The sequence below is a fragment of the Eptatretus burgeri genome, chromosome 6 (genome assembly GCF_056783735.1).
Source record: "Eptatretus burgeri isolate ZD-2024b chromosome 6, Ebu_testis_v1, whole genome shotgun sequence".
NCBI lineage: Eukaryota > Metazoa > Chordata > Myxini > Myxiniformes > Myxinidae > Eptatretus > Eptatretus burgeri.
In genome coordinates, this window is record NC_140966.1 from 92,395,037 (window position 1) to 92,413,329 (window position 18,293).

The 18,293-nt window shown below is 41.8% G+C and overlaps 1 protein-coding gene across 8 annotated transcripts in view; it reads right to left on the reverse strand.

The window, feature by feature from the left end:
- LOC147025338 (carnitine O-palmitoyltransferase 2, mitochondrial-like) overlaps window positions 1-18,293 on the reverse strand; it is a 138,984-nt gene that overhangs the window by 39,155 nt on the left and 81,536 nt on the right. For 7 of the 8 annotated variants that reach the window (XM_085886215.1, XM_085886218.1, XM_085886214.1 and 4 more), the window contains 3 exons: window positions 14,044-14,248; window positions 9,762-10,109; window positions 7,971-8,174 (listed from right to left, as the gene is read on the reverse strand). In XM_085886215.1, the coding sequence (XP_085742341.1) occupies window positions 7,971-8,174; window positions 9,762-10,109; window positions 14,044-14,248 (757 nt within the window). The remainder of the gene's footprint in view (window positions 1-7,970; window positions 8,175-9,761; window positions 10,110-14,043; window positions 14,249-18,293) is intronic. The other variant, XM_085886219.1, reaches the window with a different exon arrangement.

Sequence of the window (18,293 nt, forward strand, 5' to 3'; positions counted from 1 at the left end):
ATTTTGCAGGAAATTGCGATGACTGGTTCAATTTGATAGATGCCAATATCAAAGTCAATCATCACCACTGGGATGTCTTCGGCATATATCTCCGCATGTCAGAAATGTGGCCAAATTATTTACGTGAATTGACCCATTGCTCCATTCACCAGTCCTCTGATTGTGGCCAAGTTGTAGCGCAGCAACACCTTCGCACCTGTAAACAAAGTAAGCTCTTTGGGCAATCCGTTAGTCTTATTCAAATCGGAAGGAATCAACTTTTGCAACTCTGCATCTTCCAAATTGCTTGTCGAGTCAACAATCTTGTCATGTGCATGAATAGTAGTCATGCCGACATTCTGGTTTGCATAGTAATTCAGCACCGCTTTATTGTGACAGTCCACTTGCATAATTGTTGGGCGAATTCGCAAGGTTTTTTCGATGCTGAATTCGTCTGTGTCGTTGCCATTCATCTTCCTCAAGAGAAGGTCCAAATGCTCCTGTTTGATAATTCCTACTCTCAGATCATGCAATAGATCGATGAACGTCATTTCGCCTTGTTGTCGCATGTTTTACGTAATCTCGCAAAACAAGAATACTCACCACAAATGTATTCCTGGTTGCATTCGCTCAGGTTGCTGAAATACAGCGCTTCTTCTCACTGGTGGTAGTTGCATTAAGTTGCTGAACAGCAGAACATTCAATCCACCGAAAAGTTCCTCGCTGTCCTTCAACTGCTTAAGACGCTGATCATTCATGCAGACCATTTCGTAGGGAACCAGTGAGATCTCATCAACAATTAGGATCTCGACATCCTTCCATTAAATTTGCATATGTCTCAAGTAGTCGCTATTCAGCATAGTCATGTTCAAAATTTTGCCATCCTTCTGAACAGGCAACTTCAAAATGGGATGAAGTGTAGAACCGTTGACCAGTCTAGCAGCGACACCTGTCAATGCGCAAACTTTCAAAGTTATCTTGTCTCTGCCATAACAGCGCTGGATTTGTTCCTTGAGCAGCTTGAGGGCGAATGTCTTTCTGGTTCTGGCACATCCAGTGATGAAAAATATGATTCAATTAAAAAAGTCATGAAGAAGTCACACTTTGTAAGTCATGGACCTAGGGTGGCTGGGTCATGGTTTCAGCCCCCACAGGCTCACCGCTGGACTTGGTATTCCAATGCTGGTGGTGTGGCAAAGGAGATTGACCATGTGCTCGTTGATGGCCGCTGGAGGATAATCCAGAACTGCACGGTCTACCGGAGTGCTCAGTTCCTCAATACTGATGACAGGCTTGTTGTAGCAACTCTGAAGATGCAGATTAAATCCAGGAAAATGGTACCATCCCAGCCTTGGCTGGATGTTGGCAAGCTCAAGGATAAGAGTGTGGCTGAGGAGTTTGTGAACAGCCTCAATGGAGATTTGGGGGGTCTAGGTGCTTTAGGTCAGTGGTTCTCAAACTTTTGGAGCCGCGACCCCCCAAAAAATTTAAGTTGGGGTTCGCGACCCCCCTCCCGACTCACACTTGAAACACACTTGAAACACACTGCAGTGACGTCATGGAGCGCATTAAAAAATCCACAGTGCCTGGAGCACATTGGTCAACGCCTAGGTACTGCCAGCTGTTAAGAGTAAACAGAACTAAACGAAACTAAACTGGCATCATAAATTAATTATTTACACTATGATGTATAACACAGTAAAAACAGCCAGCCACATTCATAAAAAGGCTTCTGTAATTGCAGAGTGGTACGTAGCCTATTTATGCACGGGACACAGACTGGAAGTTTGAGCGACCCTCTGCTGCAGACAGAGGTTACTATCACACAGGACCTGCTACCAGACGTACACAAACCTTGCATTACTGACCAAAATTATACAAAAAAACAAAACAACAAGCAGTCATAGACTGGTACTTATGAAATCGTCAACTTGACCTCTGACCTTGTCTAATAAAAGCTGTCTCCAGAGAAGGGAGCGATGCAAACCAGAAGTTTCTATGATGATTCTGTACCAAACCATCAAAAATCGAATGTTTGACCTCACTGTGACCTTGACCTTTGACCGATTTTGACCAAAATCTAATCAGCACTAGCCATCACCCTCCTGAATCACGTGGTGTAATTTGACATTGGAAGCTTCTTCCGTTCTCGAGTTATCGTGCCTACAAACAAACAAACACACACAAACAAACACACAAACAGATGACGGAAGTCATTAATATACTTACGAAATCTAACAAAAACTAAATCAATTTGGCTTTAAGTACAGTTTTAAATTTTATTCAAGATCCGACAGCACAACTCATTTTGAAGGAGGCAACAGGACTGCTTTACAAGCTGATGGCAATAGGCTATTATCATTCATTCTCATATAGCTGGGCCTGCAAAACAGCTTTAAGCACAGTGCAAATACCTTTCAGTGTCCCCACAGGCGTATTATTCTCAGTTCATTCACAGTTATTATCACAGTTATGCCTGTTGTAGGCTTGTAGCCTATTATAATAGATAATTATCATTCATCTCATTTTGCATTTTCCCCTTTATAACAACGATTCTCAATGGGTTTTCAGTTTCATTTTTTTTTCAGATTGAACACAATAATTCAGATAATACTGACTCAAAATAATTGAACACAATAATTCAGATAATACTGACTCACAATAATTGAACACAATAACACTCAATAATTCTTTTTTTTAACAGTTACATCTGTAAAGGCACAGGCTTGTATTGTCAGATAGTATTCACTTAATCATTTTAGTGGGATGGCTGGGCCTGTTTCTTTGAACAAAGCAGCTGTATTCTTGGTTTTTATCTGGAGACTACAAAAACAAGTAACTGTGCATCACTGGAAACATCCGTTGTTTCGTCAATTTGGAGGGAAAATCTTCCACTTTTCTTCACTCGGTCAATGAGCTGCTCTTTAATGTCGTTGGCCATTTCACCAATGCGCCTCACCATTGTGTCATTAGACAGTGGAATAGTCTCAAGTGTGCTCGCTATTTTTTCACCATGCATAGCTCTGGTAATTGCAATCGCTGCTGGGCAGATCAAGCTCTCTGCAATAGTATGGAGCTTTTTGAATTGAGCAACCAGGTATGCCACTTCATATGAAGCCAACAGGGCTTTGACAGGGATTGTAGAGTGCTCACGTACAGTCGTCTTTTGGCTCTGTAGTTCTCCCTCCTTACGACGAAAAAAATCTAATGGTTTGTCAATGTAGGATGGGTGTTTGGTTTGTAAATGTCTCTTCAATTTCACTGGTTTCAAGCTTTCGTGAGCAAGCACTTCTGAACACAGAACACACTGTGAATATTCCACTTCATTTTTGGCTAGGCATGTGAATCCATACTGCAGAAAGTCAGTGTGATATTTCCGACGCTTGTTGGAGGCCATATCTGCTGCCGGCGCCTTACGTTTTTCAGTTGAACTTGTAACAGTTGGCCCACCTTCACATGTGTCGTCTTGGTCCGCATCTTGAGCTGGCAGACGTTTTTTGACAAGCCACCAATCCATATTCAGCCACCTTGCAGTAGTTACCTAGCGCTAACATTGACTTTCAGCACCCGCCACTGTGCTGCGCATGCGCGCGCTCTCTCTCACACACACACACACACACACACACACACACACACACACACACACACACACACACACACACACACACACACACACACACACACACACACACACACACACACACACACACTTCACTTGTTGCTCAAATATTTTTAATAATGACGACATTATAACTTTGGTATGGGAGATTTAATTGAAAAATAATTTTCAAAAATATTTATGAATTTCTTTATTATATATTTCTTTGTTTATTTGTTTTGACAATCTTCCCGCAACCCCCGAAAATAATCTCGGGACCCCCAGGGGGTCGTGACCCCCAGGTTGAGAACCATTGCTTTTGGGGATCCTGAAGAGTTGTGGAGTGTCTTTAAGACCACAGTCCTTGATGTTGCCAGTTGATGTCTTGGAACTCACCATTGGGCGAAGAAGAACTTTGTCTCTTAAGGGACACTGGATAACATTGACAAGAGTTGCAGGGCCAGGCTGAATGGCAGAGCGGAGTTGTTCAGGTAGCTGAGGCGTAAAACTCTGCGTGCACATAAGGGTGGACAAGGAAGCCTGTTTGCAAGGAATCTGTGATAGGGTAGAGCATCACCTATGGTCAAGTGATTCTCAACTTGCTTACAGGGGAATTCACTCATTGCATTCCTCCAATCATGTCCCTTGGCAAACTGCAGTTAAAGCAGAGGGTGGTGGGCTCTTGACAGAGGAGTCTGAAGTGAAGGCCCACTGTGAAGGCCCACTGAACAGCAGAACATTCAATCCACCGAAAAGTTCCTCGCTGTACTTCAACTGCTTAAGACGCTGCAGGTTGCAGCATGATTCTTACTTTGAGTTGCTGCACCAGGCTGATCCACCATCTGTCGAGTTGAATGTCAGGGGTATTACTATCCCTATTGCTAACCCTCCAATCAACTGTGGTCCACCTTCGCTTGTGGAAACACAGACTATGGTGAACCAGTTGAATCGGGGTAGAGCTCCAGAGATTTGTGGCATCCATGCTGAACTTCTAAAGGCTGGTGGAATTGCTGTACTCATGTCGATGCATGCAGTTCTGTGCTCTGTCTGGAACACAGGCATCATCCCAACTGATTGGGAGAGGGGCCTTGTTATCCCTCTCCGGAAAGGGAAGGGTGATCACCAGAAGTGCAACAACTACCGAGGGGAGATGCTGCTCTCCTTGCCAGGCAAGGTCTTTGCTCGGATAATTCTTCATCCTGTTCACCACCATCTGCTTTAGCACCAGCACCTAGAGCAGTCAGGCTTTACACCAAAGAGGTCAACGATTTACCGTATCCTTGCTCTTCGTGTCCTCACCGAACTCAGACGAGAGTTTCAGCAGGGGCTGCTTGCAACCTATGTTGATCTCTGTGAAGCGTTCAATTCATTGAATTGGGATGCCCTCTGGAAGATTCTTGGTCTTGGTGGGGTGCCACCAAAACTGATCGATTTGATGTCTAAACTATACTCTGGTACTGAGAGTGCTGTGAGATGTGGTGATACCATTTCTGACTTATTTCCCATTGGTACTGGAGTTTATCATGGGTCTGTGCTGGCCCACACACTTTTCATCACTTATATCGACTGGATTCTGGGGAGCATGTCAGAGAGATCAAGCTGTGTTGCATCATTTGGGAATGTCAAGATCTCTGATCATGATTTCGCAGATGATGCAGTCAACCTAGCGGAGACTCCAGATATCTTTGGAGGCTCTCGGGGTGCTCAATGAGGAGTCAGAGCCACTGGGATTACGGGTCTCTTGGGTCAAAACTAAGATCCAGGCTTTCAATGACATCTTGGATGCTGCTATTTTGTCTGTGCCTGTTTGTGGTGAGGATGTTGTGGTCACGGAGAGGTTCACTAACCTTGGCAGTGACATTCATGTCTCTGCTGAATGTGAGCCAGAGGTCAATAGATGTCTGAGTCAGGCCTGGGGAGTCACGGATTCATTGGATCATGGGATGTGGCGCTGCCGGTACCTGTGCTGGACGTCGAAAGTCAGAGTCTTCAAGTCCTTGGTGCTTCCAGTCTTGCTCTATGGATGTGAGACTTGGACTCTGACTGGAAATCTGAGACGGAGACATAATTCCTTTGGTACCAGGTCACTTCAGAGAATCCTTGACTATCACTGGTCAGACTTTGTGTCCAACGAGCGGTTGCTGAGAGAGACTCAAACGAGATTTGTTACCTGCATCGTCCGTGAGCATCAGCTGTGGTTGTATGGACATGTGGCTCGTTTTCCTGACACTGGTCCTGCTCATTAGATTCTCTCAGCAATGGAGCCTCATGAGTGGAGGAGGCCAATGGGCCGATCATGCGCCTCGTGGTTGCAGCATGTTGATCAGCATCTAAAGGAGATGGGGATGGGCCAGGCATCTGCCTGGGGGATGGCCAGACCAGCGGAAAGTACCGGCGGAGTACCCCTGGAGTACTGGCGGAAAGTATACGCAGCAACACGCTGCCCTGGCACATGCTCCCATACCTGACCTGACATAACACTGGAAACAACAATTGTTTCAATGTAGCATCTGACATTTTCGACCAGTTAATGAATATGAAAATCTATATATAAGTAATTTCAAGTGTTTGAGTGCTTGTATGTAATTCTTTCATTGCTGAACCATAGCACCTGGAGTGCCCACATTTTTGGTGTTAGAACTAAAGAATCTGGGTAATGTTTAAGTTGCTCTCCCCCACACAAATCCCCCTTTCCCTCAAGGAAATTATCTGCAAGTATGTGTGTGTCATTCTGCAAATCATCGAAAAAAACGGCTGGGCCAATCACCATCAAATTTTGTAAACATACTTGGGGTACGTCAGTTCAAGTCATGGACAGAACAACAAGAACAATCCCTCCCCCCTCCCCCCCCCCCACCATCAACATGGGTGGGAAGCCCACTTATGATGTTCATCTGTAAAGTTGGGACAATCCACACCAAATTTTGCATGTGTCCGACGTAATCAAGGTCATGTCCTTGGTCCAAAAAATAAAAAAAATCCCAACCTCCTTCCCACTACCCCCCACGAGGTGCTCTGTAGGAAAAATATATGTAGGAGTTCTGTCACATGTTGTGCATTAACAACATTGAAATCTTATAAATAATTTCGTTTGCGTGTTTTTTTGTTTTGTGCGATTGTTTGTTACTCTTTCTCGGCCGAAGCCACCGCGAAAACAACTGGATGATATGTCTGTCAGAACCGGTACCTGAAGTTTGAATGGCCTTGTAAGTCTTTTACAGTTGCAAGAAATAACCAAGATCATTTGATTTGAAGTGAGACCAGAAAATTCAGCACGATAATGTGTTCTCTTTGATGAAATTTGTTGGGTAAATGCAAGAAGGTTACTTCTGCATTTTGCTACTGGTCATGTAAAAGTTTGGCAGCAAAGGGCGTGAGCAAATTTCCTGAGCCAGTAGTCCAGAGCAGTGCAAAGTAGCACTGCTGAGCAAGTATCACAGAATGGAGTGCAAAGAATAGTGTGCGATGGTCTACAAAAACACAACCTTTTAATTCACTGTTCCAGGGACACTGAATGTGAACTCTGCTATACTAAATTATTCAATCGGTAATTGTGCTTCATTTTTAGATCCAAATGCTTTGAACCAAAAACCAAGCTTAACGTAAACCAAAGTTTGGTGCTCGTTCATGAATTCGAATTCCACATGAGGTATTGTCATTGTGCACCATCTGCCCATCTGTCCATCCGTCCATCTCCTATTTTGACTTCTCAGAATGCTATGACAGAATGCTACCAAACTTGGGTTACAACACAAGGACAAAGTCCTGATGTAATATGCCGATCACGTGACCAGAAGTGTGTCAAAATGGTCAACAGTCAATTATAGGGGAAATCACGTGAATTACATCAAAAAATTTCTTCTCTCGAACCACCAGTCAGAATGCTACCAAATTTGAGTTACAACATTAGGCCAGGGCCCAGATAAGCTACAGGCCGAATGATCTAAAAAAAAAATTAGATCCACATGCTTCAAATCGAAACAGTCTACCATGCCATGTGAATATTTTTGACTTTTCCTCCTTTAATGAACTGAAATTGAAATCTCATTTCTGTAATTCGATTTACATTAATTATTTTCATAACTTGTTCATCAGAAAGCACTGAAAGTGTGCTCCACAACTTTGACTGCAATTTGTTTGTGCAGTCATGAATACGAACAGTTTGTGCAGTGAGAAAAAAAAATTCACGAATATGAAAGTGAGTGTTGTTCGCTTTTAACCCTGCATGTTAATATCGAAAGTAATATAAATAGTCTCTGCTCTTCTGTGAACCCTAATACCAATTAAAATAAATCTTTAAAGAGAATCAACCTTTGTCAACACTCAAACCGACATGTGGTAAAGGTATTGGATCGATTTCTGTGGCCAAAACGAATTTTGAGGTTCAACCCACCTTGAGAAAATTCGCTCCATAATGTTGGAATTCAAGGTGGCAGAAGGAGGCAGAGGCAGAAAGTGTTTGCAGATTGAATCTAGCTGTTGCAACAGCAGTCTGCAGGCTGCTGTCGAGGTCAAACTCCAATCTATGTACATCATTTGCAGGTTCCAGATGCATCATCGAATTGTTGTGGGTCACAGCTGGTCGGTTCTGAATGTCCTTGATGGTTAAAGACAAGAAGAAAAAATAATGATAAGGTAGAACGAGCAAAGGAAATATAGGGTGTCCCAAAAAAACATACAACTTTTAAAATGCTTTGTTTGATCCTACAAAAGCAGTAATTTTGTCACTAATGCTTCATTTCTTGTTGCAGATACCCTGAAGTTGATTTTGATACCAAGCAAGCACCAGAAAAATGCCAAGACTGACCGTACAACAACGGACGAAATTTGTTGAACTTTGGCACCAGACGAAAAGTGTCATACAGGTGCAACGTCTTTACTCGAGACATTTCGGTATCCACTTGCGCCATGCACCAAACTTTGGGACAATAAAGTGCACCATCGCAAAGTTTACCAATGTGGGAACCATCTGTGACCTTCACAAAGGTCACAGTGGTCGGAAGAGGACACATCGTAGTGAAGAAAATGTGGAAATGATGAGACAGGCGGTCGTTCAGAATCCAAAAAAATCGATTTGACGACTTTCTGCTGAGAGAAACATTCATAAGAGCACCGTTCACAGGATCCTTCACCAAGACATTCATGCCTTTCCATACAAAATTCAAACGGAAACGGTGCTTACTGATCAACAGAAACGCAAACGAGTACACTTTGCAAATTGGTTCTCACGAAATTTGGAGGAAGATGTAGACTTCCTCAAAAAACTTCACATGATGGACGAATGCCATGCTCACTTGTCCGGGGAGGTAAACAAGCAAAACCTTCGGTACTGGGGAACTGAAAATTCTGGAAATACATCAACTGAACTGGTGCCTCGATCTGTTCTCAAAGTCACCATGTGGGTGGCGGTTGGTTGGTATGGGATAATTGGTCCATACTTCTTTGAAGATGACCAGGGACGCACTTGCACGGTAAACCAGAGGAACTATCGTGAAATGATTCAGGAATTCTATCTGCCAGAGCTACGTACTCAGGCCTGTAGGAGAAACAACCTGATCCAGATGAGAACCCAGTGCTTCCAGCAGGATGGGGACACCGCCCCATACAGCCAGGGAAACAAGGTGTTTTCTCAACCAACATTTTGAGAGCCGCTTTATCTCCCTCTACGAAGACGTTGAGTGGCCACCGTATTCCCTGACCTTACTCCTCCAGATTTCTTCTTGTGGGGGTATCTCAAGCACAGGATCCATGGAAACCCCAGGCCTCAGACTCTTGATCAGCTGAAGGAAAACTTCCACTGAGAAATCCAGAACATTCCTCAGGAAACGTTTCCCAAAGTGATGGAGAACATGACAACGCATTTGCAGGCAGTGATCGGACAACGTGGAGCCTACGTCGAACATGTGGTCTAAAAGAAAACGATGATTCTATACCAAAATTTAAATTTTGGTGGCAATTTTGACATTGGTACAATAAATTTCATCCTTTCAGCTTTCTATCCAGCCATATATCTTTTTTAAAATATATGTTATGACCATCCTCTTTGAAGATGAAAAGTTGTATATTTTTTGGGACACCCTGTAGATGCAGATGTTTGCACAATTTTTTTTAATGGAAAAGTGTACAAATAGAAGGAACAATTGACAAAAATAGCAGATCCTGCACAAATATGCCACCAACATACCTCAGTGAGACTATTTATGATGTACATTGAGATCATTCCATCACACCATGAATGATCCGCTTGAAACCCTGCAACTCCATCCTTTCCTACGATGATTTGGACAGACTTATCAAACCAACGATCACCCCCACTGCCAAAGAACATTTTTTTGCTGTCTTTCTTGAGGTCTTGGTGATCCAGGCAGAGACAAAAGAGTGCCGACTCAATGAGCGACAAGGCTGATCCATGCCCTTGAGCTTGCAGTTGCTTTCTCAAGCGTGCCCAAACATCTCGTCGCTCTGCAGTAAGGCTGGCCAAAGGAAACTGAACTGGAGGTCGTGAGTCTGACAGAATATGATGAAGATTTGCCTACACAACAAAGAGAACATCATTGAGAGGTTTATGGAAACACAGAAGAGCAATAGAAAGAAACAAAGGAAGTATTGGTAATTTGTGAAATATTGTTGCGGGCCGGAGGTCGGGTGACAAGACCATGAGGTGGGGGAAGCTATCTCAGTTCCCACCAGACTCCCCGGAATTGTAGGCCGTCGCACATGGATAATTCCGTGATGCGGCGGGTCGCTTAACCGACCGTGGGCGCCAATAACTCAACCGCATAACCAAGGGTCCTCCCGTCTATGGGTTAATCGGGTTACCTAATTAATCACGTGGTTTAATTACCGGGGAACACGCCCTCGGTATGCCTTGTCCGAACCCGATCACTCTACCGGATCGGATGCAGCCGAGCAACACTGCCAAGGATGTACCGGCTAAAAGGAATTGATCATTGGGAATAAAATCCCGGCTAAACGAGAATTCGGACCATGCTGGATCAATGGAAGAAAAGACAAAAACGAGCAGGGAACATTCCTAATAATAATTTATTAACAATGGGCAAGGAAAGGTATGTGGTACGATCAAGATTTATTGGGATGTGTTGTGCAGAGATAGGGGAGAGGTGTGGTGCAGCAAATTAAAAAAGCAACTTACAAAAACGGACACAGAGCAGACTTAACGAGAAAATAATAACAATAATAATTAATGATAATGATCTTCCGCAGTCTAACTTAAGCAGACAGGTGCCAGGACACACACACACACACACACACACACACACACACACACACACACACACACACACACACACACACACACACACACAATCCCCGATGAAGAGGGAGTATTGAAACGAGAAGGGAAAGGAGTTGTGGTGACGTTCTTGGTACCTTTGTGCTTGATAGCACGGTGTGCCACCAATACATTTCGGAGGGGGGGGGGTGCTCCGTGGCATGGTACCCGACAGCTGGCGTGTCATCTCCAGCTTCAACAGAGCATGTGGAGACCGTGTTCCTGAAGGAGGGGCTTGAGTGAAGAAGGGGTGGAGTCCAGGGTGCGTGGACTGAGTGGTAGGCGGGATCAGGTCGGCAGGTGGGGTTGACGTTATGTGGGCGGAGACAAGGAGGTGGAGTCCAGGCAGCAGGAGGCGGGTTGTGGCGATGTCGATGAGGACGAGGCCAGAGCAAGCGAGTGAAAGAGAAAGAGAAAGGTGGAGGGACCGCTCCTACCTTCATAGGACTTGCAGCGCGGGGGGATGGGCCACCCCGAAGTGAAACGTCATCACCTGAATCGGGCGCTCCGGTTGGCCCCAACACCTCACGTGGCCCGCTAACTTTGGCTGGAAACCGCCTCACTTCGTTTCTGGCAAGGTCATCTCAGACAGCGGCAAGATTCTGCTCCGATCCCATGACATGACATGAAGAGCCCACACCGAAATTGGCTTGCGAATCGTCCTGCAAAACCCCCAGGCCATGCCCTGGCGACTGGCCGAGGTTCCCGCATGCCCGCTCGGGCGTTCGACCAGTGCGGATCAACGCGCCCACTACGCGCGCGCCAACGTGACCCGCACTGTACACTCCCCGGCTCGATTGCAGCTTCGCTGGCCATAGAGACGAGAAGACGTTCACCATCCATGGAGAATCTGCTGCTGCCAGCGAGAGCCGAAGGTACATCGTTATGGATAAATCCATGTATGTTTCACGAGCGGCGAACGTGTCTGCCTTCGAGTACATTCTTTACAGTGTGCTGGGTTTGGCCATGGCCAACGTGGTCAGTGCTCGCGTTCTCCTGATTCTGCTAACGTGTGCATGGGGCGAACACCAATATGGGTCAAATATTTGATTGAAAAGGAGCGTGCCGCTTTTATTCTGCACACTCGTATCCCGCCCAACATGGTGTGGAGTTGCCTTTATCAGCCTCCGAACGCGTTTCGCACAGCTTGGGCATCGTGCTGGCTATGTTTCCTGTGTTGTGAAAAACACCATTTGTGCAGCCTCTTAAGAGATATTCATTCGTATGCCTTTTTAATGCAACCGGCAATCTTCCACAGATCATCAGAAGCTCGAGTCGATAATCCCGAACTGCCAAATGCACTGTATGACTCACCGCACACGTTGGGTTGAGGGCTCGCTTGGGAACGAGGGCCCTGTGCCATAAATGTTCGGGCGTCGTCATTTCCTCACAGCGGCTCCGCACGCGCTGGCCTCCATGAGGGCCACCTCACAGCAAAGGTGCACGTTTCTCAGATTTTCCTCAGGAACAATTAGACGAAAGGAAGAGTAGAAACGAAATGAAGAAAATATGATGTAAGCAAACATAGCTATGAGATCATCGCAACGCACTCCCTTGTTGTCCCGCTGGACAAAAGTAAAGGGACTATCTACACGAATAATAATGGAATAACTGTCTTGGGACCACTATCTGTTGGATGCATGCGGTTCCGAGAACTGCAACAATATAATTACTTAGTACACATTTCATACCTGCACAACCAGCAAAGAGAATGTCCAGTGGTTAACGTGTGAATGTTAAGGAAAATGCATCAAACAGTAATGAAATTAAATGAACTTCAATGCAGGTGGAGGACATTCCACCAATGAAATCTGTGCAGCCATACCAACATTTAACTACTCCCCCATCCACACAAATTCCAGAGAGCCCCCTGCCCCCCCAAACCACCTTTGGGGTCTTGCCTTATAATGTATCGATGTCGCCACATCAGATGACCTGCAGACATTACACCCCCCCTCCCCAATCAGTGCAAAAATGGGTAGTTAGTATGTTTTGTTAATACCTTGTCGAGGCTCGGATGAGAGCAAACACACAATGCATACAAGGGCGCATGAGACAAGAGGAATGGGAGTGGGAAGGACAAAACAGTGGGGAACAGAGACATTAGAAGATCTGTGGAATGGAAAGCGATGGGGGCAGGGAACATGTGGTATACAAGATGGATATTACAGGGACTTTCAGGAAGGAAATCAAGGAATTTGAAGGAGGTGGGTTTGGCGTTGATTAAAAGGGGTATAAAAGATCACAGATTTGAATGGGGGACAATAAGAGGTGGTGGTGAACAGCTGTTGTGAAGGCCTGGAGGGAAGAATGGGATTGAACAGAGTGAGGAAGTTTATTCCAAGGATGGGAAAAAATGAAGAATGAAAGAGTGAAGGTGAGCAGTGATTCATGATTTTGGTAGGTTTACCAGAAGGTGATTGTTGGCGGACCTTGACTTCCCTGTAGAAATATGGTGGAGACAAATCGCAGACACAGCAGGCGGGTAGGAGACCGGAGAGGAGACAGTAGAAGACAGAAAGACCACTGACCTGCCTGCGATGAGAGAGTGAGAGACCCAAAGACTCAGCCTCATCGTGGGATATACCAATGATCCGAAATGCCTTGGTTTCCACAGCGTGAAGCTGAGAAAGGTGAAGGGCAGGAGCACCAGCCCAGAGGGGAGAGCAGTCCTTCATCAGGCTGCAAATGAAAGCTTTGTATGTGGTCAGGAGCTCACGTGGTCCGAGGAAGGACTTTGCACGACGGAGGATTCTCATTCCCCCTTCATCCCCTCACCCATCCCAAATGACACCTCATACTCCACTGGAGACGAGGCAAAATATTTCAACTCATGATATTTAGCCACCAAATCTCGTGTACCTAAGTCACCCCACTCTGTCGACACTGTCCCATTTGCACCATTTTCATTTAACTCTATATATGGAGCCTCAAATTTGTGTAAATGAAGACGTACGGTTCAAGAAAGTCATTGCAAACATGGATATTTTGTTATTTAATGCAAGGATGTTTTTTGTGACATAATTGGATTTTTATTTTTTTTCAGGTATCCTATATAAACCTGAGCCTGGGTAGTGGGGATGTGACCCAGTTTGAGCATGATTATTTGGAAATTGCACAGTCAGGAGTAGTGTACAAGGTATTCGTGTAAATTAGTGAAGGCCATTTCCCTTACCATGATGGTGCTTGCAGGTAAAATGTAGCCCAAATTGTCAAGCAGGTTGCAGGTGTATATGTATCCTTTATGAAGCACAACAAAATGGCGGGTTCCAAGTATGGTCTGGAGCTCATCTCGTGATTCCTGAGGTATGCGGCTCGTACCGAAGAAACGATTCAGTGGGGACATGCATATCAGAACTGATTTTGGACGACTCCCCGACCTGTCAAGGAAATTGTGGTGTGTTAGCTTAATTTTAAACGTGTGCTCTCATAACCTTTGTATTGAGAAACAGTTTGTGAAACTTTATTCAACTAGAAATAATCACTCCCTACAGGAGAATTAGTCAAAGGTTTACAGGCACACCCTAATTAAAACCACCAAGTTTCAATGTAAGTTGTCTCACAAACAAAGAAACAGTCATGTATGCTTCAACGCCTTCCCCCATGGCCCACATCTATAATGACTATAATTTTCATGATACTGTAATACAGAGAATTGATGTATGTATTTTTAAATGATTTGCTCAACTTCAGGGAGTTTGATATATTTTTATCAATAACATCCAGTTAACAAGTGATTATGTCCAGCAGTGCAGCGATGGATTAAATGGGAACCCCAAACGGTTTTTTTTCTTTTTCTGATAACCATTGAAAATCATTAATCATGGTCTAATTCGAAGGGAAAAAAATGTTGATTTATTTTTTTTTTGCCTTTCACAATGTGCCGAAAAAAGCTTCAAAGTGTCAATTTTCGATTTTTGCCTGTGACGTCAAATTCAGAACAAACCTTGATCCAAATGGCGGTTTACATAGAGAAACAGGGTATTTCGAGCTCAGATTCTGATATTTATTCCACCATCATTCAAAACTCTGAAGGTTCACAGTATGTTTAAAATGATTAGTGGGATTTTGAAGAATCTATTGGAGACAAAATTTGTGATGCAATCGTTTCTGGGGGAATTATGGAGCAAGATCGTTTTGAGCCTTATGCAAGAGATGAAGATGAAGATGGCGCCAACAGAGGTGGTAGTGAAAATGAAAATGCCGGTCGCATTTTCAGTATACATTCGTATGTTTTGTTTTTCTGTTCACTTGAGTGTGAAGCAAACTTAGGGTCTTTCGGCCATTGGTGGAGCATGAAACCATCTCGGTTTGTTTTACTGCAACTACAATATATGCATCAACTCGGCATATTTGTGGAAAATCATATATATATATATATATATACATATATATATATACATATATATATATATACATATATATATATACATATATATATATATATGTACATATATATTTATATACATATATATATATATACATATATATATATACATATATATATATATATACATATATATATATATATATATATATATATATATATATATATATATGTATACATATATATATATATATATATATACATATATATATGTATACATATATATATATACATATATATATATATATATATATATACATATATACATATATATATATATATATATATATATATATATATATATATATATATATATATATACATACATATACACATACAGCCTAACCCTAAAAGTAACACCTCTGTATATTTATATATCTCTATATATATATATATATATATATATATATATATATATATATATATATATATATATATATATATATATATATATATATATATATATATATATATAATAGACATATATATATATATATATATATATATATATATATATATATATATATATAATAGACATATATATATATATATATATATATATATATAATAGACATATATATATATATATATATAATAGACATATATATATATATATATATATATATATATATATATATATATATATATATATATATATATATATATATATATATAATAGACATATATATATATATATATATATATATATATATATATATATATATATATATATATATAATAGACATATATATATATATATATATATATATATATATATATATATATATATATATATATATATATATATATATATATATATATAATAGACATATATATATATATATAATAGACATATATATATATATATATATATATATATATATATATATATATATATATATATATATAGACATATATATATATATATATATATATATATATATATATATATATATATATATATATATATATATATATATATATATATATATATATATATATATATATATATATATATATATATATATATATATATAATAGACATATATATATATATATATATATATATATATATATATATATATATATATATATATATATATATATATATATATATATATATATATATATATATATATATATATATATATATATATATATATATATATATATATATATATATATATATATATATATATATATATATATATATATATATATATATATATATATATATATATATATATATATATATATATATATATATATATATATATATATATATATATATATATATATATATATATATATATATATATATATATATATATATATATATAATAGACATATATATATAATAGACATATATATATATATATATATATATATATATATATATATATGTAATGTTTTGGTGCCACATAAGACAGGACACCTTCAGGGATCTTGTAGAGTCCATGCCTCCGTGGGTCGGTGCTGTTTTGGTGGCATATGGAGGACAACCAGCATATTAGGCAGGTGGTCACAATATCTTGGCTCATCAGTGGAGAAAGATGCAATATATATATATATATATATTTTATATATTGTTACGGAAATGGCCCTTATTGGACTACTAAATATAAGATTAGCTCAGATCCCCCCATTAGATGCATGTTTAGCTAGGTTGTGTGGTAAAATGGACGTTACAAGTGTGTCAGGAGGGTAAGAGGCTGTTTTATTGTTTGTGTGGTGGTGGTGGTGGTGGAACGAGAGCTCCCTTTTCTTCCTTCCCCATCCCGGACGGGGCCCCGCTCAGTTGGCTGGGGGGGGTGGCCTGGAAAGGGAGGTGGAGCTAAGGGGAGGAGTTTGTCGGCTTCGCTGAGAGAGGTGTGCACGGGGTCGAAGCGAGCGAACGAAAGAGAAACTGTGAGAGAAAAAGTTGTTTGGAAAACAGTCGGGTTTTCGAGGCGTGCTTGGGGTGGCTTCGAAGCGAGCGAATGAAGGCTTCGTAAAAGGGTTCAGTATGTGGAAACAGTCACTCTCGAGGCGTGCTCGTGTTTTTGAAGCAAGCGAACGAAGGAGGCACAGTGTTGGATCTGCCGGGAGAGACGCTGAACCTGCATGCACGTCGAGTCTGCATTTTTGGCAGTAAGAGAGGGTGCCTGCACGTTGAGTCGGTGATCGACTCTTTTGAGGAGGTGATTCTGCCGTGAGAGCGACGGCAGCCAGCTTTGAGGGAATGGAAAAGGAAAGAAAATGTGATTGTACAGAGAAAGAAGCTGAGAGGACGGAGTTGAGAAGTCGGGCTTTGAGGCGGGAAGGCAAGGGAGGAAACGACGGAGCCTCTGACGGTCCCTGCTCACACCAACGGCTCAACACGTTCGCCGATCCACTTGCCGGAGCCTGGCACTTCGATTTGGACCTTGTCTGGTGAACTGGCCAGGCCTGAATTTGTATGCTGGACCTTGAGAGAGATCAGCTGAAGCCCATAGTCGACCTTACGCAGGGTCAGAGCGTGCGGAGACCGCGTGTGGTGCGGAAAAGAAAGAGTACAGCGCCGCCATCTTGCCACGCGGCGCGTTCGAGCTGGGGGCTCGAATCCGTGGACATCCGCTTGTTATGAGCAACATTCGTGCTTTTTGACACTTTCCTCTCATCCATGAAACATCACCAAGTACTCCGTCTTGTCTTGCATGCATGCTGTCTGTCTGTCTGTCTTTGTCTGCATGTTGTTTAAGGCATATCTCGGTAGGGACCCTAGTCGAAACCTGTAGTCCGTAGTTCCCTCGTTAAGAACGGGTTAAAGATTGTTAATAAAAACATTGTCATGATAGGCCACCAGCCATGGCTCAGAAAGTGCCTGAAAATCAAGTTTCATTCCACTCATCGGAGGGGGGGGGGTATACAAAAACTTGATGATATGATAGTTTATATCCAAATACATACGTATGCAAAAGTTCTCCACTCAAATAGCTGCAGTTATTGTGTATTTTCATCTTGAAAATCGATGCATTCCCCGTGCTCTCTCAATTTTCTCCACTCAGATCACGTGTGGG